Source organism: Anthonomus grandis, chromosome 6 (assembly GCF_022605725.1).
Source record: "Anthonomus grandis grandis chromosome 6, icAntGran1.3, whole genome shotgun sequence".
NCBI lineage: Eukaryota > Metazoa > Arthropoda > Insecta > Coleoptera > Curculionidae > Anthonomus > Anthonomus grandis.
Genome location: NC_065551.1, coordinates 6,420,649 through 6,446,566, shown reverse-complemented (window position 1 = coordinate 6,446,566; position 25,918 = coordinate 6,420,649). Strand labels below are relative to the sequence as shown.

At 32.3% G+C, this 25,918-nt stretch overlaps 1 protein-coding gene across 3 annotated transcripts in view; it reads right to left on the bottom strand.

Moving 5' to 3' along the window:
* LOC126737754 (inositol polyphosphate 5-phosphatase E) overlaps window positions 1–25,918 on the bottom strand; it is a 91,430-nt gene that overhangs the window by 53,812 nt on the left and 11,700 nt on the right. For all 3 annotated transcript variants that reach the window (XM_050442783.1, XM_050442781.1, XM_050442782.1), the window contains 4 exons: window positions 17,722–17,848; window positions 17,483–17,657; window positions 17,268–17,425; window positions 5,019–5,291 (listed from right to left, as the gene is read on the bottom strand). In XM_050442783.1, coding sequence (XP_050298740.1) covers window positions 5,019–5,291; window positions 17,268–17,425; window positions 17,483–17,657; window positions 17,722–17,848 — 733 coding nt within the window. The remainder of the gene's footprint in view (window positions 1–5,018; window positions 5,292–17,267; window positions 17,426–17,482; window positions 17,658–17,721; window positions 17,849–25,918) is intronic.

The window sequence follows — 25,918 nt, the reverse complement described above, 5'->3', positions numbered from 1 at the left end:
CTTTGGCGCAAAAACAAGGCTTTCTTTTCTTCTGTCAACCTTTTTAGAGATTTAATGTGATTTTTGCACTTTCCGTGGTACGTTTTTAATATCTGAATAGTTCGTGTGTGTGAGACCATAGGAATAGATGATTTTTGCCAAATATCTTCAATTTTTTGAGCCACTATGTCTGCGATTTGAGAAAAAGACGGTTCTTTGTTACTTCCTTGTTGAATTTTAAGTTGTATTCTCGTCCATTCGTAAAACTTCATTACATCTTGGAAAGTTGGTAACACATTTTCTTTTAGTTCACCAATAGTTCCAAATATGGGACACTTGTACTTTATTCTTTTACTTTCCATACTATTTGGTAAGAAATTAGCGCGAAGTAAAGCTCTGATAAACAAAACAGATAACCACGACCGTACGCGTTCAGAGATTAATTCACACTAAATGTAGCATTATAGTGACCGCGGCGCGATTGGCTGCAGTGACTAAACAGCATGCATTGCGTATTAAAAATAGATTCAAGGTCATGAAAGGTCTGTAAAAGAATAAAATAAATTAACTGTAAAGCAAACGTCTATTAGAATATAGGAAGACTTGCAGTGTCTTGCAAGGTATTACCTTATTTTACAAATTTGACGATAATGCGGCGGCCTTGCGCGGGGTCTTAGAGTTTAAATATTTCAATAATATTTTAAATGGTTGCTCTTGAAATGATAATACAACATAATTTTGCTATTGGGAAATAAACAAAAAAAAAATTTTTTTCGACCCACCCTACTGTTTATTATTTAAAACAATAGTTTTTATGGTATAATAAGTTGTGTATATTTATGTAGGTATGTATGTTAAATTAGTATTTCTAAGTGACCTTATAGCTGTTGATACTTGTAAAGTAAATAAATAAATAAATTTTTATATTATGCCGTAGCGTAGGTTAGGCGTGATGCTTACATTCCGAAACAAATAAAATTTGCATTTTTTAAATATTTTGTCGGACTCTCTTTGTTGGACTCTCAGCTGGACAGAATCTAAGTGTTTTAAATTTAAAAATTGTCAATATATATGTATAAAATAATTAGTTTGAAACAAACAACTATCCAGTATACAATTAAATGAATTTACACTCAAGTAAGAGGTTTCACTTAAGCTTCAAAAGTATATTATAACGGTTGTCCCAGTATTTTCTGGTTAATAAACACAAAACTTATATGGAAAATGTACTTCTATTAAATAACTTCCAAAGTTGCAATGATAATTCTATAAAGTGTTAAAACTGCTGCTAAAACTGTTAAAACTGGTCAAAACAAGGATAAGTAGATAAGCATCTTTTAATACAACTTCTACGTTGAAATAGAAATAACTACAGAATGTCCCTAAAGTGCCTGTAGACCACATACATGCCACAATAGTAATATTTAATTGTATCGATAACGTCAAATTTTTCATATTAAAAACGGCAAATTTAACAAATCCTTTCGACTTTAAAAATATATTTTTTATTAATTCTATATAGCGTATTACGTCGCGTTGTATAATTTAATATTTTTATTTCTGATAACAGTATCAGATCACTAAATATAATCATAAAGAAACGAGAAATTTACATTGATCTGGTGTAAAATCTCTCTCCGCGACGCCCATTAAATACGGTATTTCGCTTATATTCTGGACTTTGGTTTATTTATTGTAATGTAATATACTTAAAACTAAAAATAAGTTTATACCTATCTATCGACCCGTTTATTCTTTCTTTCCAATACCCTTTTTCTACCTTTTAAAATGTATTGCCATTAAATGATTTATAAAATGCTAAACAAAAATCAAACTAAATTTTATTTTAAAACATTTTAAAATATTTTATGAAAAAATATTTTGATGCGATTGTTGTAAAGAAGAAACCAGTTGATAGATATAATGTAGTTTTATGGAATACAATATGTGAAAACTAGATTGTACCTTAAGTAAATTAATTCTATTTTTTACCTTTTGAATAAGAATAAACTACATATATGCGTCTTTTTAATAATTAACTACATACATGGTAGTGTTGTGAGCAATGGAACGTTCCCGTTTATTCTCGAAGAACGTTCGCGAACGTTCACGACTTTTTTCGTGACGTTTATTCTCAAGAGCACGAATGAGCATGACTCCGAACGATCCCCAAAAATGTGAACGTTCCCATAGCGTTAAAGAGTCAAAGTATAAGCTCAAATACCGGCCAGCCAAACACCTCTACCAATTTAATGGAACCGAAATCAAAAAAAATGAAACTCACTACCAAATCTGGGGCTGAAATTAATACCATTGAAGATGATTCTTCTGAGTCTGACGAGTCTGAATTTGATTTAACGGAAATTCTGAGTGATTTAAAATCAAGCGAGCGCGAAAAGGGAGAGGATAGTTCGGAGGAGAGTTCCTAAATAGGTTGTTTAAAAGTTTAACTTAATAAATAGAACATAAATAAACACAAACATTTTTAATTTCAGATATTTTCCTAATATGTTTTCTTTGCATTTTTTTCATTTATGCTCGTATGTGCTGAAAATTCTCGTTCGTGCTCGTTCATGCTCGAGGAACGTTCTCGAAAAATAAATTCTCGAGCATTTTACAACACTAATACATGGTGGCCCATCGAAAACAGTCCAGCAAGGTTTGGAGCCCTTTTTTTTTAAAAATTAAATTAATTTAAAAAATGCTTGGACCCGTCGATTTTTGATTTTAGAGCGACTATTTTTGTAGAAACTTTCAACCCCTCGGCGGGGGTTGCAACCACCCTCAAAATCTTAAATAGGAGTGGGGATCAAGTGATAGCTTATTTTAAAGGACTTTTTATTCTAGTTACAACTGCCAAGTTTGAAATTGCTAACTTGAGTTTTCGCAGTATGACAGCTTGTCAAAGACTATGAAACAATGCCACCGTTTAACACTTTTAGCGCTACTTTTTAGAGGTTCTTGATTTACACAACAAAAATGCTCGCATCCGTCGATTTTTGATTTTAGAAAACCGATTTTTTGTTTAAATGTTTAACCCCACAACTTCAACCACTTAGCGGGGGCGACATTCGCCCTTATCTTTTAAATGAGAAGGGGTGTGTTGTGATACATCTTTTAAAAGGGCATTCAATTTTCTTTACAAATAGCGCTATGTCTTTTGAATTTGAGCTACGCATCGCCCAGCAATGAAATTCTAAACATTTTACTGGATATTTTAGGTGTGTGAGTAAAAAACTGTTTTTAAACTATCAAAAATCAATCAACAACCCGACTTTATCTTCAGTAAACAAGTTGATGTGAATTAGTTATTTCTGTGCTTTTCTTTCGATTCGATAAAAATGGTTTATTCTATTGTGGAGAGAGTGGAAATTATTGAATTATACTTTATAAACAATCAATGTGCAAGACTGACGGCAGCTTTGTTTAATGAGGGACATGCAGATAAACACGTACATCATGGTTATATCCTAGAGCAAAATTTCGGAAAACTGGTTCGGTGACAAATAAAAAACGGAATATTGAAAATCTAGTGAGAAATGAGGCAGTAGAAGTCGGTGTTCTCGGTGAAGTTAGTATGAACCATACATTAAGTACCAGAGTTTTGTGAAATAATGTCCGAACTAATTTAAAATAATCCCAACTATCTTTTAAATGTTTGCTTCTCAGACGAATGTTATTTTTTTTCAATGGCACTATCAATTGTCATAATTGTCGGTACTAGTCCGACACGAATCCAAGGATCTACCATGAGGTTTATAAATTATAACGTTTAAGTTAGCATTTTTGGTGATCACATAATTGGACCATTTTTCTTACCGGGAAATTTAAATGGAGGTACGTACTTGGCCCTTTTGGAGAATGCCGTTCACCCAGCATTGATTTAAACTATGAAAAACGATCAACGCCTTAAAGAAAATGCGATATTTCAGCAAGACGGGGCTCCTCCCCACTATCAATTACCAGTACGGCAGTTTCTGGATGAAACGTTTCCTGGTAGATGGATTGGGAGAAGGGGTGCTATCGAATGGCCCGCGAGCTCACCCGATTTATCTTCTCTTGATTTCTTTTTGTGGGGACATCTCTGAAATCGAAAATGTATGCTACCTAACCTAAATCGTTAGAAGATTTACGGAACCGCAACATTCATGAGTGCCAACAGAAAGCTGAATCCCGCAGTTCAAATTTAAAAAACAAAGCGTTATTGTAAAGAAAATTGAATGATGTATTTTTTTCAAAAGATGTATCACAACACACCCCCTTCCCATTTAAAAAATAAGGGTGAATGTCGCCCCACTAAGGGGTTAAAGTTGTGGGGTTTAAAATCTAACAAAAAATCGTTTTTCTAAAATCAAAAATCGACGGGTTTTTGTTTTGTAAGAAAGAACCTCTAAAAACTAGCGCTAAAAGTATTAAACAATGGTATTGTTTCATAATTTTTGTCATACTGCGAAAACTCAAGTTAGTAATTTCAAACTTGGCAGTTGTAACTAGAATAAAAAGACCTTTAAAATAAGCTATCACTTGATCCCCACTCCTATTTAAGATTTTGAGGGTGGTGGCAATTCCGGCCAAGGGGTTGATGTTAAGGGGTTAAAAGTTAAAAAAAAATAGTACCCCTAAAATCAAAAATCGATGGATCCGAGCATTTTTTAAAATTTTTTTCTAAAAGGGCCCCAACCCTTGCTGGACTGTTTTCGATGGCCCACCCTGTATATGAGAATTATGTCAATACGTCTGGCCAACTCAAGTCTTAGGTGTAGAAATCAATATATTCACTTGCAATAACATGTATAAATCATAAATTAAAGAGGGAACGATAGAAATTCTCCTATTCCCTTTCTTCTAACTACAGTTCGATCCAAATTGAATCTAGAGAACATACACAAGGATTCATTTATTCCCTCAGTAGCACAAGAATGAATGTGAAAAAAGACCCAATAAAATAATATACAAAAATTATTAATATAAAATTAATAATAATTATAATTTACTAACGCGTTTAAGATATAATGTTTACATCAAACAACTCATCCTACCTTTGTTCTTATTTTTACAAGGTAACGTCCTAGGTAAATCCAAAGAATGCACGATTTTCTTCACGTCACCCACTCGCTCCTTTACTTTCTCTTGGTGTGCTGTCAAGTGAGCCGTCACAAATAAGAATGACGTACCAAATAAAATAAACGAGCTGGCGACGGCCCCTTTGGTCCTAAATGCACTGCCAGGTCTAACTGATAAGCTGGCATCCTCTGGTATTGATATGTACCAAATTAGGTCCCTTCTTATAAAGATGCATAGGTGCAAAGTGCCTGGAAAATAAGGAGAACCTGTACCAAAGTAAATTACAATATTCAATCAATATATCAATATTTGAACCCACTAGGGTCACAAAAAAGAGTGCTTCATGTATTGACAACAGATTTGTTAACTTTAAGGATTTTAGGAATCCATCGGTGGTTGGGTCAAACTCTGTCTGATCATTATGCCCAGAGTATTTCTATAGGTGTAGCGTTTTATTTTTCTACTCTTATTTTCACTAACGCTCCATTGATATTTCATTAATTTCAATAATTATATTAATAATTTCAGTCAACTTCTTTTATCGATATTTCTTTAAATTCACACTGTCAATGACACATTACTACTGTAACGCATTACTCTTCTGGTTTTATTATTCATGCTTTCTGTTGACGGTCCGTCACTCTTCTGGTTGGTCTTGATTGATGTTTTCTCTGATTGGATTGACATTGACAGCTCAGGCGAGAGCTGGGGTCGTAACTTATTTAGTCGGTACTGCATCCATTTTCGAGGACTTGTTCCCGTGTTGCAGGTAGAAGCGCACGTAAAAGGCCAGTTTTTTATTTTCGAAATTTGTGAAGCAGGAAGTGGCCAATATGGCTTATAATTTATAGTCCTTAATTTTGTTCCTTTAGGGAACTGTTTATTTCATAATTCTGGTGCAGGATGCCCAAGATTTTAATGGATAGATAATGAAACTTAGCAAGGTGAGTGTGTCACATTTTGAACCCATTCATTTTTTTATCGACAGTGAATACAATGGCAACCATTGTTTTAGGGTTTTACTTTTCCGTTTTCCTCTTTATTCTTCTTCAATTGTTGATGGCTGCAGGCTGTTGATTTCCCCGGGAAATTGCTGAAAGCGGTGGAGCTGGGACCAGAACTAGAGCTAGTATTAGATATTCCCAGTCCAGATAGCTAAGCTACAAATGGCATACATTTACAGCCTTGATTTTGAAGGCCAGCCATTCATTTCTTGGAGGAATATACAGGCCAGTTTATTCCATTTATTTAAATATTACTAACCATAGATTTGTTTCACTTATTTAAATTTTTATTAATATACCTTTAATTTCAATTTATTGCTACAAATATTTAATCAATATCATAATTTAATACGTCAATTTCTTATCTATAATTTTAGTTATTTCTTGTTCAGTATTTTTCAGTACCTTTTTTTGGTAATTAAGTAGATATAACTCGGTTAAGGCTGATATGCCTTAGGTAAAAAGGTTCATGAACTTTCCCCTGCGTAATACAAATATATACTAAAAACTTTAATAATTGCAATTTCATAATTGCAATATCATAATTTAATACGTCAATTTCTTATCTATAATTTTAGTTATTTCTTGTTCAGTATTTTTCAGTACCTTTTTTTGGTAATTAAGTAGATATAACTCGGTTAAGGCTGATATGCCTTAGGTAAAAAGGTTCATGAACTTTCCCCTGCGTAATACAAATATATACTAAAAACTTTAATAATTGCAATTTATTTTTCAAGTGCTGAAATCTACCTAATAGCTTAATCATAATTTAAATGTTACTTTTGACAAACCTATTTTATTTAATCATATCAACATTATTCATATTTTAATTCATAATAAATTATTAACATTTAACAGATTAGAAAATGAGGTGTATACATATCTTTGATGTAAATATAATTTGGTTGTATTGTTAAAATATTTTTTTTTTGCCTCTTTAAATCTACTTTATCCAGGGTCATTTAATTGTTAGTTGAAACCTATATACCAAGTCTTTTTTCTTAGTTTTCTCTCATTTATAAAAAAAAAACTAAGTGGCGCCCTCTTATTTAATAGTTATAATCAAGTTTAGATTCTTTAATAGCCAGTCATAAGTGAATCTTCGAACAATCCCAAGCCTCCAATAATTCTGAGCTACCGTCTGCAAACTCTTGGCAAAATAGTAACACTGTAAAGTTAACGCCGCATAGGTCAACTAGAAACTGAAGCCAGGGAAGACATCTACATTTCTGTAAGATCTTTTTCAAAGACTAGAATACAACAGTTCTCGCAGGAACTACAGGGTGTGGACTGACATGGTGTGCTGGATGCGATTGATGTTACCCTGGCATACGGTAAATTTAACCATATCTTAACTGAAAAACTAAATTTAACCTGTTCAAATAGGACTATTAAAAAACCAATGCACAGATCAAACAAATGGATAACAACAGGTCTAAAGGTTTCTTGCAGGAATAAAAGGGTTCTATATCAAAGAGTAATTAGGGAGGAAGTCACACTTCAATTTTATAGAAAGTATACTGGAATCTTAAAAAAAAATTATTAAAAAAGCCAAAAAAATGTCTAGTCAACATTTTATTGAAGCCTCAGAAAATAAGACAAAAGCTACTTGGACCTTAGTAAAAAATATAACTCGTCCTAATTGTAAAAAACAAAGTCTGTTTAATCATTTTCCAGAAAAATCTGAAAAGGATATTTGAAATGCTATAAACGATTTTTTTATTAATATATGTCCTGATATTAAGGATGGGGGATCGATAAATTTTTCAAAGATACCAATTAATCAAAATAGTATCTTTATGGAACCCGTTACAAAAAATGAAGTCATTAGAATAATAAAATCTCTAAAAAATAAGAAATCAGTTGGACATGATAACATTCCTGTGTCTATTCTGAGGAAGGTGGCAGACATAATAAGCCTGCCACTAACCCATATACTGAATTTAATGCTTGAAAAAGGGGTATTTCCAGACTTACTGAAAAAAGCTCTTATTAAGCAAATTTATAAAAAAGGTGAGGGTGACAAGTTTGACAACTATCCTCCTGTATCACTCCTTTCGAACATAAGTAAAATCTTTGAAAGAGTTATATGTTCAAGGATGATTGGATTTTTTGATCATTACAATATAATCTCTGATAAACAAAATGATTTTCTGAAAAAAAATCAACTGTTTGGGCTATTTATCAGGCTTTGGAGAAAATGCTAGTGTCTTTAAATAATGGCAAGGTGACTACAACCATGCTTCTAGATCTATCCAAGGCTTTTGACAATGTGGACCATGGCGTACTTTGCTCAAAACTTGAACGATGTGGTATCAGGGGGGCGGCATTGAACTTGATTGTGTCATACCTCTGGGGACGGGAGCAACGGGTCATGGAAACAAATGGCGCTGGGGTGACACTTCCATCAGAAACGAAGTGTTTGAAGAGGGGTGTTCCTCAGGGGTCTATCCTGGGACCACTTCTTTTTTTAAATATATACAAATGACCTTGTGTGCGCCACTGATGTCGATGTGGTGCAGTATGCTGATGACACCTCTTTAAACTTCAGTGAGAACAATCGGGAAGCATGTATTGCTAGAATGAAAGAAGCCTTGGATGGACTGGGAGGCTGGTTTATTGAAAATAACCCTATTTTAAATGTTGCAAAGACACAGATTGTTCATTTTTCACAGCAGGAAACAGACTTTGCACTGACATGCGGGAACACAGTGATGAGCGGCTGAAAGTGTGTCTTTTCTGGGGGTAGTTTTAAATCAAAAGCTGAACTGGAAAGCTCACGTGCAGAAGGTCGCAACCGGGGTCAGTAAATACAGCTATGCTCTCCGGGTAATACATGGCAGTGTAGGTTGGCAAGCGGCGCTTACAGCGTACCATGCCTATGTCCAGTCACAAATTGCATATGGAATAATATTCTGGGGCAACTCTGTGGATTCGAACAGAATTTTTATTTTGCAAAAGAGGTGCATCCGTACTACCGACTATCGTGATAGCTGTAGAGGAGTATTTAAAGATACTGGCATTCTTACAATATACAGTCTTTATATTCTGCGATCTATTAAGTTTCTAATTAATAACATTTAATTTTTTTCTGATAGAAAAAGACAATATGAAACCGAGTTTAAGGACAATCTAATAATTGAGAAACCAAACTTTACATTTGTACAAAAAACATTGTCTTTAACATTCTAAAAATCTGGAATGTACTCCCTCTTTCCTTTGGGCAGTTACCTCCCAGTAAGCTTGTTTGAGGGCTCAGGGCATTTTTGGGGGATAGGGCATACGGTATTGATGAGTTCTTTCAGGATGGTGACATGCATGAAGCACTAAGTAAAGATCTAGAATAGGCTTACTTTAGATTCAGTTTCAGTTTTTATTCTGTTCTGTTTGTGGTTGTATTGCTGTCAATGATGTTTTGAAATTGTATCATTATCTATTTTATTTATTTAAATGTATTTTTTTTAAATTTTTCTAAGCTATTATAGCTAATATTTTAGGACACGGTCCATATCCCAGCTGAAGTATTGTAATGCTACGATTATTGTATGTAACATTGTAATATTATGTTTTTGGGCTGAATAAAGAATAAATAAAAATAAAATATTCAAAAGAAAAGAGTACTCTAGATTAACAAACATATTATGCAGGTGAATTGTTATGTTTAAAACCTTAGATAATTAGGACAATATCTCCTAACAAAAAAGTACAGTCAAAACTAGCCAAAACAATAAAATTTATTGGTTGTTCCATGTAAAGTGTTCCTATAATAATTCATCGATGCAGTTCCGTTTAATCAGCAATGAATAACTTAACTAGAAGAAAAAATGTTCGTGACTATAAAAAAAAAACCGACAAAGTCGTAAGGATATTTTGCATAGTTAGAATATATTATATTGCAAAATGATGGAATCATTTATACTTGTAATTGAATTAGTAGAATATAACTATAGTACTTTCTAAAATATAATTAATATATATTATACAGTGCATCCGTAAAGTAGCGGATAAATTCAATAAAAATGAAATGGACCGTTTCTGAAAAAAATGGCCGAACCCGTCGTTTTTAATATTTGGTTTAGGGTTTTTCTACGTGGAAATTAAATATACAGGGTGACTCAAAAAAAGATATGACGTCATCAATATGTTTTTTTTTTTAAATGGAAACCACCATTTTTTAATGCAGAATAAGAAAGAACGCAATTTTTTGCGTGAATGAATAGTAATTACATAAGTGATCTAAGTAAGTAAATCTAAATTAAATGTTCGAATTGAGCACCGTTAACAACCTGACAATAACCAAGGCGATTTAAAAATTCTTTATGAACGTTGTCAATGACATCTGGATATATAATATTTCTAATTTCCAGGCGTATTTGTTCTTTTAAATCTTCTAAATTCGCTGGTTTAGTGACATACATAGTAACATATTACCAAAAAAAAGTCAAAAGTAATCATTTGCTCTTTTTATCTGATGACCAGGGAAGAAGTCTCTTTCATCACTTACTGAAAGGCTTAGGTAACCATAAAAGCCTAAACTTTGAATACATTGTTAAACCAGGTGCAATACACTTACATAATGTTATTGAAAATATTCCAATTCTAATTAAAACATCTAGTAAGAATGATTATGTTTTACTTATGGCGGGCTCTAATAATTTTATTATTACAAGAAAAAACCTGGTATACAGAATATATTAGTCTGAAATCTGAAAATATTGTTCATTTTGTTGATTGTAATATGCTTTCTAAAACTAAAATTTGTCTTAAGAAGCTATTTAATAGTAAATTAATACTGGATCTGATGGCATCAAACAATGTTTACAAGCGAAAAAATCTTACATTCAATAGGATGGGGTCACTTCCTGAAATACATGGAGACATTAACATACATTCACTCAAACATCATTCAAATTCGCCGCAAACTGAAAGTAACAACGAAAGTTGCATATTTCTCGATGAAAATATGACGATAATGATGTGTGATTTTTTATAACCGAGCTCCTTCACAGGAAGCTTCTGGTAGAGGAAGGGAAATTAGAGCATTTTTTCACAGACTCTTTGAAGGTTTCACTACTTTTATTAAATGTGCAATCTCAGAGATTGTGTGACAGAATAGTATGGCAGAATGTAAGTCTTACTTCAGATCCTATTGCTGACTACTACAGGATGTCAACTGATGTATTTACTAAGGCGTTGCCCATACAACCAATAAAGATTAAGCTCTGGCTTACTAAAGGTTTGAAAAAGTCAGGAAATACTCTACGCTCTTTAAACTATTTGAAGAAATTCACCGATAACGTAAGATTTATTATAGTGTAATAGCTATCGTAGTATTTATACATTTATAGGAAACTCATAAAGTCTGCTAAGGAAATGTACTACAGTGAACAACTTAATAAGGCCAAAAATAAACAAAAGGAAAGCTGGTCATTAATGAATGAATTTCGCAAAAACTCATCTCATTCTAACCCTGATATTATTCCAGACCACTTAAATACCTTTTAGTGTAATGTAGCTAGTAACCTAACCCAAAGTATGACATAAGGGAGAAGAAGTCGATGACCCGTCCAACTACAACCCAATCTCTTATCAAAAGTCATAGAGAAGCTAGTCAAATAAAGAGTCTGTGATTATCTTCGATCTCTTAAAATTATAACACCATGACAATTCGGATTTCAATAATCTAAAAGTACTCAGAATGCAATTTACAGCTTCCTCGAGAGTGTTTACTTTGGTGTGAATTAGAGTAATATGTAGGCAACGGTCTTCTGCGATCTTTCAAAGACATTTGATTGTGTGGATCGCGGAATTCTACTGTCATTAAGGACTGGTTCACATCTAACTGTCTTTGTCTGCACCTGAGTAAAATTCACATCATTGGGTTTAAATGTGACGTAAATGGTTTTCTCTTAGATCGTTACCAGAAAGTACAACATCTGAGTTTTTAAGTATACTAATTGACCAGGAATTACGCTTTAAAAATCATATATTATCATTAGGAAGAAAGCTCTCATCAGGATGTTTTGCTATGCGAGTGGTAAAGGAAGAATTGGGTCAACAACGTCAACAACTAGTCCGGACAGTTTACTTCTCATTATTTGAGTCTCACCTTAGGTATGGTATACCATTCTGGGGTGTTGCTAATCAGGGCTTACTAAACTAAGTTTTTTTTGTTCTTCAAAAAAAAAAGCAATGCGCTTCATTGTCAATATAACATAACGAGAATCATGTAGACCACACTTTGTGACTCAAAGAGTTTTAACTCTTACATCCCATCATCCCTTTTGTTTGTCTGGGTTGGAGATATTACGGTCCTGGTTTAATATATTAAATTCTTTCCTGGATTCGAATTGACTTTCTTAAGCTAGTAAAAGAAAAATAGTAAAATTAAATCCTCTTTTAAGAGTCGCTTAACATGATGATCTTCGATAATAATAAGGGAGCCAGTCAAGTTGTTGACAATGTAAACAAGAAAATCGTAAAGACGTTATTCTTTGGAGGTATTTACTGGTAAACATCATAAGTGGACGATTAAGCATTATGAGGTTTATTTTTCCTTTAATAAAATGTTTATAAATTTTCCTTTTCATACTAGAGACATGTTCCCTTACCTTAAAAACCTGTGATGAACTCCGAGGGCCTATTCCTTAACACTAAACACGTCAAAATCACTTTCTTCCTTTACCAATTCCCAAATCATCTCTGGTAAAAAAGTCTCTAATTTACGAAAAATTATTTAATCATTTGCCAATGAATTTATTTGATATGAATTTTTTTTGCCAAGAACAACTTTTAATCTTAGAAATTTTCACTGTCAAAAAAAAAACTACTTTTAAATAGGGCTTCTTACAGTGTGCATGAATTCTACCAGGATGAGCTCTAATATTTAAACATTGATTGCTTGTTATCATTAAGTGTATGATTTAATTTAGGTATAAGGTAAAATGAAAAGGTAAATTTATCCCCTGATGAAGGACACCACTGTGTCCGAAACATGTAGGGAATTTTAAATAACTAAATGCTTAATAAATAAGTGAAGGAAGACTGCAGGATTTTCATTTTACCTTAACCTATGACTCCACTGCAAGTATGGACTATTTCTTCACTATTAATTTAGGTATGTTTTGTTCAGTAAATTTTAATCTATTTTACAATGTATTTATGTGCTTTTAGTGCTTAGGTTTTTATTATACTACGCTTTGTTAACAAAATTTATATGTTATGACAATAAAGCACTTTTTGAATTTGAATTTGAAGAATAACAAGGTACTAATCTGCCTAGTTTCCGAGTAACAAGCCAATCATGAGCACTGGTCGTTTCATCGTCAATCAAGAAGTGTTAACTTCTACTACTCGAATAACATCATCCTGTTTCCACTGAAAGTCTTTTCATAATAACTAAATCACCGTTAGAAACAGCCAGTTTGATCCAGAAAAGAGGATTTTTTGAGTTACTAACTCTAAGCAAGCAATTTGGATATCTGAGAAAACATCATGTTGTACCAACCAAATAATTGGTGGAAGTGAAAAAGGAATTTCTTCTGGAGTAAGAATCCATTAAGCCTTTTCTTAGACTTAGATTTGTTTATAAATTGGAGAATATAATATGATAAAAGTTAAAGGTTATTGAACATTATTTAGACATTCCAAAAACCAAATAGCTATTAAAAAAACTCGAAAAAAAATTTTACGATATTTTTCCATAACCGGTAAATTACCGGTATTTTTTTTTCGAGTTTTTTTAATAGCTATTTGGTTTTTGGAATGTCTAAATAATGTTCAATAACCTTTAACGTAAAATGTGACATACGAGGGCGGTTCAGTAAGTCTTTAGAAACCAAAAAGTTAATCTTTAAATCCAAAATTCAAAAATTATAAATTATTTGTATATTATTATTAAAAACGTTAATAAAATCGCAACAGTGTATTTTTTGGCTGTTACTTTTAGACAGGTCAAAACGGAGTCCACCGAGTCCATGTAATAAATATTAAAAGTACTCAATAAAACCTTTTAAATGAGGTAACACAAGATTTCTATTTAATGCATTTATTCAAGATGGCGCTTATGTGTTATTTTGACATTTAGAACTGTCGTTTTTATGTCAAAATAAAATAGTGACGCATTTATTTTCGTACACTGATTTTTACCTATTCAAAAATCATAAAAATGTAAAACGTTAAAATAAAAAAAAATACTTTTTTATTAGGCCGCCATTTTGAAACAAGTTAAGATATGGGTCTAATATTTCAGGGTTATAAAGTACTCATTGAGACCTTTAAAATAAGGTACCACACGACCCCCTTTCTATTTAAAATTTTTTCTCAAGATGTCGCCCAGCCGCCATCTTGGAATTTACAACTACCTAGTTTACAGTGAAAAATAGTATCTATAGACCAATTTACTTATGCCAAGTTTAAAAAATTTTTTTTGACCCGTTCAAAAAATAAATGGGGGGGGGGGACTTCAAAGAAAAGCACTGTATATTTAGCACAGTAAATATATATATGTCTATATGACACCAGACATGGAGAAAATCTCTTACTTCCACAACACCGGCTTAGTCTGACCCATAAGGGCTATATGACTAATGCCATAAAACTTTTTAATGCAATACCCGAAACCACAAAACAACTACATTTAAATAGATTTAAGCAAGTAACCTAATTTTGGAGATCTGTCCATACTCATTGGACGAATTCTACAATAGTCTTTAACCTAGTCTATCAAAATTTATCGAATATTATACTTTCATACCTGTATAACAAATGTTTCATATATACTTAGTGAGCATTTCTGATGCGAACAAAAATTGTATTTTGTTTTATGTTCCTGTCTAAAATTTTAGATGCCTTTTGATTGTGAACAAAATGTAAGTTTTTTGTTTGCACACACACCTTTATGCACTGTATTATTGGCGTTTGACAGTCTATACTTTTTGACGATGCTAAGCTGTTGGATGTATATGAGCAAATAAAGGAGTATTATTATTATAAGTGGGAATGATTCTTTATTTGCCGGGTCGCAGTGACAAGGCTCTAAAGTTTTTTTTTGTTTGTTGCTCTCTCTCTCTCTCACTTAGTTTATAGAGTGCGGCGTATTATCCGTGTCGTTGCCAAGATAACTGCTTTTTGCATCAAGCAAATAAGGTTATTGAGTAGATTTAATTCTACTAAATGTAATGTACACTTTCTGTGAACTATTCCGTTTGCTGACATAACCGAGGGTTTGATCTGGCCCTCGGTCATGTCCTACAGTTGTTTAATTTTTGTGCCAGATCTTGATATTTAGTTATTTTCTCTCGGTAGGCTCGCGCAATATTATCGTCCAGAGGAAAAATGTATAATTTTAACTCTTCGTTTATCTTTCGCTACAATGATCATAATAATATCTGGTCTATTGTATTTTAGTGTGCGTCAAAACTGTTGTATCCCAGTAGATCTTAAAATCTAAATTTTCGCAGAGATAGATTGGGGTTGGTGTTTGTAAGCTGCTGTAGATTCCGACCTAATACCCATATGCTTCAGCTAAAAGTGAATTACTTTTCCTATATCATTACGCCTGCTCAGATATGCTGTAGGTGCAAGCACAATGCAGGTCGATATTAAGTGCTATACTGATTCGATCTCGGCATTGCACAATCGGCACTTTATATTTGAGGCTTGCTGCTTCAGATATATTTTTTATATTGTCTGGTAGGCACTACTTAGTCTTGTATCGCTAGAAGAGCACCTTCTATTTCAGGGAATAAGTATTTTACACTAAGGTAAGTATTTTTAACCAGCCTATAAGCCTCATCTTGATGAAGTCTTGCATAGAATCGGCAATGCATGGGTTTGCTTTTCTAATCTGTTATTAATTTACTAATAATGTTTTCTCTTTCAGGTTCTTCTGTTACTGTTGCAAGATTAATAAGTGAGTATGCGCGATTCAGAGCTACAAGACGTCGATGAATTGGTAAGTTATTATTCCTAAAATATTTTTGGAGACTGGTTACTTCATTTTGGTGATTTTTTCTAGGTGAACAATGCCTCTTCCTCCTTCTGTCCGTGCGATGTACATCCTTTCAATCGCGGAGTTTAGGTGAAGCATTCTGTATTTTGTGAACGTCTTACTAATCTTACGATCAAGCGCTCAAGTTCTGTCTTGGACCAGGTAAGCACTCTAAATGTGTAGGTAAGTATCCCATGTATTAATTGCCATAATTCTAGTTTTAGAATTTAAGTTTATTTCTAGCACGGTTTTAGTTCGATGCATGAATTCGTCCACAATGTTCCACTTATTCCGCCATCCTTCAATGCTCATTCCTTCCTGAAATCCAAGGTACTTATAAGTGTTTTCTGGTTGCATTGTGGGTATTATTATTATTTGGTCCATCAGAACAATGTTTTCTTTATTATTATTATTTATATTATTATTATTAAATACGACCCGTATGTATGTAATCTCTTCTTCTGCTTCTCGGTGTGTCTTATCCTCTCAGGTTGAAAATCACATTATCAACTGCAGCTCGGAGCAATTCAATTGAAGTCATTCATATTCGTCCATTGTCGCAAGTTTTTCAGCTATGAATTCCTTCTTTTGCCGTCTGTTTTTAAAATAACTATAGATATAACTTCAGACCCCTGAAATTTACTCTTTGGAAAAAATCCTGATGAGCTATATAATAGGCTGATGGAGAAGGAGATTGCAATGATATATATACCTTTGGTCTAAATAATCTTCCAAAAAATTACAGTATTTGATAACCCAGTTCGAATTTATTATAAAACTATTTCTAAGCATCAACAACTGTCGATAGGCTTGAGAATATGTATCAAGAAGTTTAGGTTTTTCTTGACGAAAAGGTAATGGAACATAAAATCGACCTGCAAAATCCTTTATAGTGAAAAAATTTCCTCACATTCTTATCTTCAGAGGATAAGTGTATTGATTTAAAACTCTCTTTAAGTTCCCAAAATTTCCTTAATTGCAGATCAATACTTGTTTTCTGACAAATATGATAATTTACAACAGTACTTAAAGTAACACTGCTAGAAAGACAACTAGTTTTGCCTTGTAGAATATATCCAAAAATAGTTTCCAAAGCCACTGGTTAATTTGGATTTTAAAACAATTTGCCAGATTTGAATATCAAAGGAGCAAAAAGAAAGAAGTTCAGCGACACTTACCATATCTATAAGACCTCATATCTTACATGAATTAATAGCATTGAGTATTACCTAAACTAGTAGAATGGAAGAGAATGTGTGACGGGCCAATAGTTTCCTGAAGAGAAACTTCCCATTCCAGCCTTTCAGAGCATGACTCTTGGGTTCCAAAACACAAAATATCTGGCACATGTTTCATACCGATTGGTAGAACAAAATCATTTAGCTCCCTAAAATATTGAAATAAAGATAAAATGCATTATTAAGCAAATTAGCAAAACACTAACTTTGGTGGGGAGTGTCCATTCATATTCCAAGTTCCCACAAAAATTGTTATTTCTCTATTAGGACATAATCTCTCCAATTCGGGAGCACCTAGAAGAGAGTTTGCTCCAATTTTTCCATGTAAAAAATTCCTTTCTCTAGCCTTTTCAGTTGGGATTTTATGTAGACTACTTACAGCTGTAAAAAATTGTAAATCACTAAATGTTTCACAAAAATATTATATTTTAATAGTTCCACTTACCCTCTTTTAAGACACTCTCATGTGATCCATATTTTTCTAGTGGTTTATCTAATAAAGAATTTTCATGGTTTTCATCAAACAGTCGGCTTTCTGATAGGCTATTTTCTCTTTTTAATATTGAATATGGCTAAAAGAAATCGTTTAAAAATATATTCTAAATCTTAAAAGTTTACTTTTTAGTTTATTCCCTACTTTATATCAAATATTTAAAGAGGTAGTTTCCAAAATGAAAGTTATGTCATTATATGAAAAATAAATGAATTCCCATTAAAAAATAGAACCTTAAACAGTTAATATTTTGTCGTAAATTTTAATACCAGTTTAAAATATTACTGCTCTTAACAATGAGCATTTATTTATTGTTTTGTATTTATACATAAATATTGGTAAAGTGAACAAGTAATTAATTACCTGGTTAATTTTAATTTTTCCAATATTTTAATATAAAAAAAAAACGGATCTTAAAAAAATCCAGTTTACTTGAATATATGCCTAAAGAAATTATAATATATACAGGGTGTTCCATAAGCCATAAGTTAAGGATTGGTAAGGATCATTATGAATTGTTATTATTAATATTCTTTTCCTGACAATGCTTCATGGTTTTAACCTTAGTTTTTTTCCATTTGGAAATAAACAACTGTTGTCGATTTATCTATAACCATAGCATCATCTTGATGCATAGCAATATTTATATACCAGCTGCAAGATTATCTATATGATTTTTCCAATCCAACCATCTAACAATTTTTAACCCAAGAAAAGAGATAGTACTTGTACAAGTAGTACTTGACGGTGTCATATTATTATAACACGAATGAAGATCAAAGGATGAAATTATATATCTAGGGCATCATACTCACTTTCCACAACTTTATATGGGCTCTTTTCAGTAAAAATGATAGTAGTGTATTAATGTATATCTGTGTAAAATATTGCACTTTGATTTGTTGTATTACATTTGAATGTACAAAAGTGACCCAAGATTTAAACCCAGCAGAACTAATGTTGCGTTTCGGTTTTTATGACAAAATGACTACTAATTGGATCATATTCAACTACCTGTTTTGTTCAATTTTATAAATATAAGGTTTTACGAATATCTGTGTATTTCCTGAATACCATAATTTTATAATTTCTCACACAAAAAATTATGATTAACACTGTCAGATAATTTTGAAAGATCTATATACTTTGCCATTGTTAAGTACCTGTTATTGGAGGAATTATGATTTGAAAATGATAAAATATTGCTTGGTAAATTGCTCTGATGATTGACCTACCCTTAACAAAACCATTTTGAACATTTGGGATTGTGGAATTTTTTTCAAGTAATATGTTAAACTATTACACTTATGTGAATTGTGAATTTCATAGTTTAAGGCATGAGTTAAGAGTGCTCCTGGTTTTTAAAATAATTCAGTGACTTTATTAAAACTTTTAGTGTGAAGATTACTACAGCCGAATAGCAAATTTTTACATCTACCTTGAGATCAACATTTTTTTTTAGTAAGGACAGTTTCCCTAAGAATATCAGTAAAAAACCAATGGTATACAAATCAAACCAAGTGAAAACAATAACCAGTGTGGAAGATAATAATACGGATTCCATTCCTTTATCGGTAGTTTTGAATTCTTAAGGTTCTAACTGATCATGCTGCATTTAGATTTTTGTAAGACATTCTCTTTGCAGAGATTTTTCGGACTTCGGAAAAAGTTCATTTTAAGCTTAATGTGATATAAATATAGTTGTGTGATACACTAGTGTAACCGTCTCATTAGTACAAATAACATTTAATAACCTCTATCTTAATGAGTGCAAAGTTTAAGTGTTGCGCAAATACGTCATATGTGTACTATTACTGTGTGTCTTGCTCTCATATATCAAGTTGCTTGGAGAGAAACTTTAAGGGACATGTTAAACTGTGTAACCAGAAAATATTCTGCTCAATCTTTTGCAAGACAGCTTTTGAGAATAATGATAGGCCTAATCCTCTCCTTGATGGACTTGAGGAATGTGAGTGAGATGAGAACCATTTACTAAAAGTCCAGCTTATTGAAAGAACGGACCAGCTAGAAATTGTGTGTGCAGAGAAGGATGAAATCATACAGGAGCTGCAGAGAGAAGTTAATAAATTGATGTCTGACTTTCACCAACTGCAAGTTTCAGCAAAAAGGGAAAGGCGCAAAACACAGGAGTTTGACGAGGATGTACTTGAGTTGGAGAAACAACTACAAATAACATTAAGAGAGAAGCAGGAGGAAGTTGTCACACTTTGTGTAAATTTAGGAGAGCTAAATCCTGAAAGAGGTGCTCTAAATGGCTAATGTATAAGAAATATTACTCTATATTTAACTTTGTTAACTTAAATATTACCAGGTCATCTTTTAACATAAATTTACCAAAGAAGATTCAAACATGTAAACGTTTTCGACAGCAGGTAAAAACAATCCCGCTTCACAAGGCATTTTATAGATTGGAGGAATACTGCACAGAGTATTTTTGAACTTAGTTGTGTCTTGATATACACTATGTGATGTCTATTGTTTAAGTAGATGCTGAACTGATGTGCAAGGGTTTCAGGGTCTTCAGATGTGACAGAAGCTATCGAACTAGCAGTAAGTTGAGTGGAGGTGGTATTCTGATATTTGTCAGTGATAGTATACAATCACAGTGCATTTCTATTCAAAAGGACCGTATTGAGCAAATTCTGATTCTATGCCAGTGTAATGGGACTAAGTTCATTATTGGTGGTGTTTATATACCTCCACAATCACCTCGGGATACTTATATCTGCCATTGTCACTCAATGTGCCAACCTAAATGTATATCTGTTTGGAGATTACAACCTACCAAGGGCTGCATGGGGCAATGACGAGCATGGTCTCCTGGTTCAATGCCCAAGAGGTGACCCAGCTTTAGATGTTGCACAAAGATTTGGTTATTTGAAATTTTATCAATGTAACTTGATGATAGAAATGTATTTTTAGATCTGGTTTTTTCTAATGTTAAGGATTTAAATGTTCTTAAAGCTTCTGACCCTCTTTTTGAAGCTAATTTTCATCATATTGGATATGAGTGTCATTTGGATATTTCAACAGCAAATAACTCAATTTTTTCAAATCTAGCTTATGAAGAATTTTTTTATGATTTCCGAAACGGTAATTACAATGAGCTTAATATCTTTCTATCCTCAATTAATTGGAACGAGTGTTTATCTCATAGTGATCTTAACTTATCAATCAGCGTTTTTTATGAATATCTCTCTATGGGGATTACATATTTTATTCCTTTAAAGAAATATAGAACTTCCTCATTTCCTAAATGGTTCTCCCCTGAACTTAGAAAGTTAACTAGGAACAAAAGGAGTGCTCATTCATTATATATGAGAGATAATACAGACGAAAACTATATAAAATTTTCTCGCCTTAGGTCTGAATGCAAACGTATGTCTGATTTGTGCTTCCGACAATATATTGAAGGAATAGATTCCGGCTTACAGAATGACCCTAAATCATTTTGGAAATATATCAATGATAAGAGGTCCAATTATACCCTTCCCAATACCCTCTTTTATGGTGACAAGCAAGCGTCCAGTGGTTTGGATATTGCAAACATGTTTAAAGAATTTTTCCAAACTGTTTATTCTCCTGGTATTGATAATAATCAGCTGCAAAATGGTCCCGCTAATGGTTTAAATTTAAACATTACTAAGATCTAAACATATGATATATTTGAAGGTATTAGCTCACTCCCTAACAAGATTACTGCAGGCCCAGATGGGATTCCGAATTTTCTCTTGAGGAAATGTGTATGTACTCTTGCCATTCCTTTATCTTTGTTATTTAATGCTTCCTTACAAACATCCACATTTCCAATTGCCTGGAGGGAAAGTTTTATTATGCCATTGTTTAAAGCTGGCCGTCAGGATGTCATAGATAATTATAGAAGTATTTGCATTCAATCTTCAATACCTAAACTTTTTGATAGCCTTATAGCTAATCAACTTTCTTGGTTATGCAAAGGCTTAATATCAGATTCACAGCATGGGTTTTGCAAGAATAAGTCTACTGCCACTAACTTGATCTGTTACCAATCTGATCTTATGAGTAAATTAGAGGATCATAAACAAATTGATTCTATATACACCGATTTTAGTAAGGCGTTTGATCGTATTGATCATCAAATTCTTCTGTCAAAACTGATCTCCATAGGGTTTCATGCTGATTTTGTGAGTTGGATTAAAAATTCTTTAACTGGCCGTATTCAAAGGGTCAGGGTCGGTGGACATCTTTCTGATCCTATCAGCGTAACATCAGGTCTCCCTCAGGGAGGGCATACATCACCCTTATTATTTAATTTATTTATTGATGATATAGTTAACTGTTTCCTGTATAGTCAGTGTTTGATGTTTGCAGACGACTTAAAATTTTGGAGAGTGGTTGGTAGTATTGTGGATCAAGAATTACTACAAGCAGATATGGATCGCTTAAATAATTGGTGTGAACAAAACAATCTTCATTTAAATGTTAAGAAATGTTGTGTTATTAGTTTCACTCGCAGGATCAACCGGTTTCAATCCAATTACTTCATTAATAATGAGCCACTAAATTATGTTGCATCTATTAGGGATTTGGGAGTTATTTTTGATGAGAAAGTCACATTTATTGATCATATTAATTCAATTTCTGTAAAAGCATCAAAATTGCTAGGGTTTGTTATGAGAAACTGTTCATATTTCTCAGTCTCTTCAACAAGAACGGTTTATTGCTCCCTAGTAAGAACTATATTGGAGTACTGCTCTGTAGTTTGGTCTCCATACCACCAGATTCATATCGATGCTTTAGAAAGAGTTCAACATAAATTCCTGAGATATTGTGCTCATAGAACTTTAATTGTTATTGAGAACCATGACTATTCTTATATTGAAAGTCAATTATCTATTCCGACACTGTCGCAACGCCGTAATATTTCTGGTGCTAGTTTTATATATAAGATCGTTAATAGGCTTATTGATTGCCCTGATCTGTTGGGTCGCATACGATTTAATGTTCCTCATCACGGGTTGCGCCATAATGTAACCTTTAACATTCCATTCCACAGAACATCCTATGGAATTAATAATCCTATGGATAGGTATATGAATTTGTTAAACAATTCAAATATTGATGTGTTTAACATAAGTTCCTTAATGCATCTAAAGAGGTCACTTACTTCATAATTGTGCATAAAATTTTGTATTTACATTCTTGCATATAAATTATTAAGGTTGTTTCTAGTATATGTAGTATAGGTGTTTTTTACTTTGGTATTAATTTTTTAAGTAGGTTTAGATTATGACAGTTGTTTATGTAAATATTATTGCTTTGTAAAATTTACAGTTAATGGGGTTTTCCCGTATTATAAATTATAAATAAATAAAAAGTTTGTAATATAAGTAGTGTTTAAGCAATAATAATGGACATATTTTAGATATTAAATTCTTACTGGTATACTTTTGTTGTGCAATTCATTATTTTTTTATTTTGTTATTACACTAATATGTTTTAGATTAATGATTGATTGTCTCAGTGTGTTGATTGTTTTCAAAAAGAACTATATATATGTATTTTTTTACCCCAGCTTTGTTAACAACACCTTGGTGGTTTAGACGAATAAAGCTTTATTTCATTTGATTTGTATTATTTTATGTTTCAAAAATTTTTTCGTATGTTTGAAACTAAAGAAATTGGTCTATTTTTTTTTTTTGATCATCAACAGCACTTTTGTGTTTTGCCTATTTACTTAACTTTAAATTGCTTTAACTATTTACTTACAGGATGCGTCAACAAGGTGTACGAGTCTATGACCGTGGAAAAAGTTTGACATTGTGATAAGGTTGATGGTGGCTTTATGTTTTTAATGGCAACAAGAACTTTACATTAATACATTTTTAAAATTTCACCACATCGTTGCCACGTAATTCGTATTTTTAGGATATTTTTACTGTTTTAAGGAGTTCATTAAATTCTTATAGCAACTGCTGTGTTTCTGCTATCTTTCAGTAAGTCTTTAAAAAAAATTTTTTTTATACAAATTCCCTAGTATAAATTCACGAATTTAATCAAATAAAATATGCAATCACTCAATTTTTTTAAATGGAACAGCTTGCAACTTTGCATTTTTCTCTTTCATGAAATTTGTTTATTAAATGTCTAAATTTTTTGACAAAGCATGTACTATACCTAACTAACTTTTTTTGAGATATGTTATATTCTTTAAAAAAGTATGCCAATGAAAACACACAATTGTGCATTTTTTTAAATTCTATAAAGATTGCTTAGAAAAATTTGTTTGTATTGTTGATAGACTATTGAAAATGCTGATCTGACATTTAAATAATTGCATTCTGATTACTGTTTTTTTTTTGAATATCATTAAAAATGCATATTTCACATTAGAGCTGAAACAAGTTTTAAATTGATGGTAAAAAAAGAAAACACAAATCACTGTCTCACAACATACAAAAACAGAGAGATAGAGCATCATCAGGGCTTTAAAAGCCACACACCTTCACACTATATAAATAAACAAATTTTCAGGTCAACAAAGTAACATTTTTCAAGGTCTGTTGATGCTCTAGCTAGAGCAGAACATGTGTAGCCTGTTATTAATGAGACCATAACTTTGTGGTTTCTTTGTTTTCTTCAATTTCATACATTGGTCTCTTTGAGAAAAATGGATGAGATTTTTGTATAAGTTTTAAAGATTAAAATGATTGTATCACCCTCTCGTTGATATGATATATGCATAAGGGCCTGCTGATCACAATACACTTTGGAATCCAGAATGTATGTGTAAAATTACCCCGAAAGAAGGCACCCTCAATCACAAGTATTTGAGAAACTTAAAGAAAGTGTTACATATGAAAACCAGCTACAAATAGAGAAAATAAAATGATGGTAGTTTTAAGTGTAGTTGAGGCCCTCCAAAAATTATCTAGACAACTTACAAAAAAAAATACAAAAATATATTACATGTTAAAATTTTTAACATTCAAAAATTCTAATAAGTATTAAATTCTAAACAAAATATAGGTAGAAAAGTTTATAAAGAACCGGCTGCTCAATAGGCGCACAAACCCATTTTTCAACACAAAATCGATAGAAAATCCGGTGGCAGAGAGAAAAGACGACCGCAATATATTTTCTCTCGCTTCTTATTAAAGAAACCGCAAGAACAAAGCAGCCGCCGTACTTCGTTTCTTTGTACCTGCCGGGAATTTAAAGCCTATGACGTAGCCTGATGGCCTACTCAGTGTCGTCTCGTACGGAAAGTGAGTTAATCATGTTATAAGGCATTTCAAATCTGTTATGTGTTTTTTTTTAAAGTATAATAGTGAAATAGAATATAGTTTTTTTTTGTTAGACTATCCGATTTTTATTGTAAAAGGTAAGTAAAATTGGTTTAAATTATTCAATTGTCTAATAATTTAAAAAAATAAATGAAAATTAATTACTGTTAAAAATTATATTATTTAAAATATACTTTGATTTTAAGTGACAAAATAATAGGTATTTAACTTGTAGGTATATATGTACAGCCTAGAGTGTGCTTTTCCGTGTAATTTTTTTACTTTCTAATTTTATTTTAGATGTCACCTAAGAAAGTAGGCAAACAGGGACAAATAATTCACAGCCAAGGGAGAGAGATTATTTCAGTTAATTCCAAATTTACTACCTAATTCCGTCCTAGTATTAGACAATGCAGCTTATCACAATGTGCCTGTAGTCAAGAATGTTACATCTGGAAGTAAAAAGCAGGAAATAGTTGACTGGCTCAAGGGACGTAATTTTACATTTGATGCAAAACTCACCAGGACAGAGTTATATGAAATAGTGTCTGAAAATAAAAAAAAGTATGTAACTGTACTGTAAAAACCAAGTTGGATGACCCAATGGAAAAGCATGGACATATTGTGTTATGTTTGCCTCCCAGACCTTAATCCAAAAGAAAAAAATTTGGGGAACTGGTTAGAATTGGGTAGCAAACAGAAATTCCACTTTTAAATTGGCGGATGTCGAAACTTTGACAAGGCAGAAATTTGTGGAAATTTCGAATGATGAGTGGATAAATATTTGCAACCATATAGACAACATAGAAAAATAATATTTCAAAAGTCATCACCTTTTTGATGAAGCATTGGATTCTTTAAAA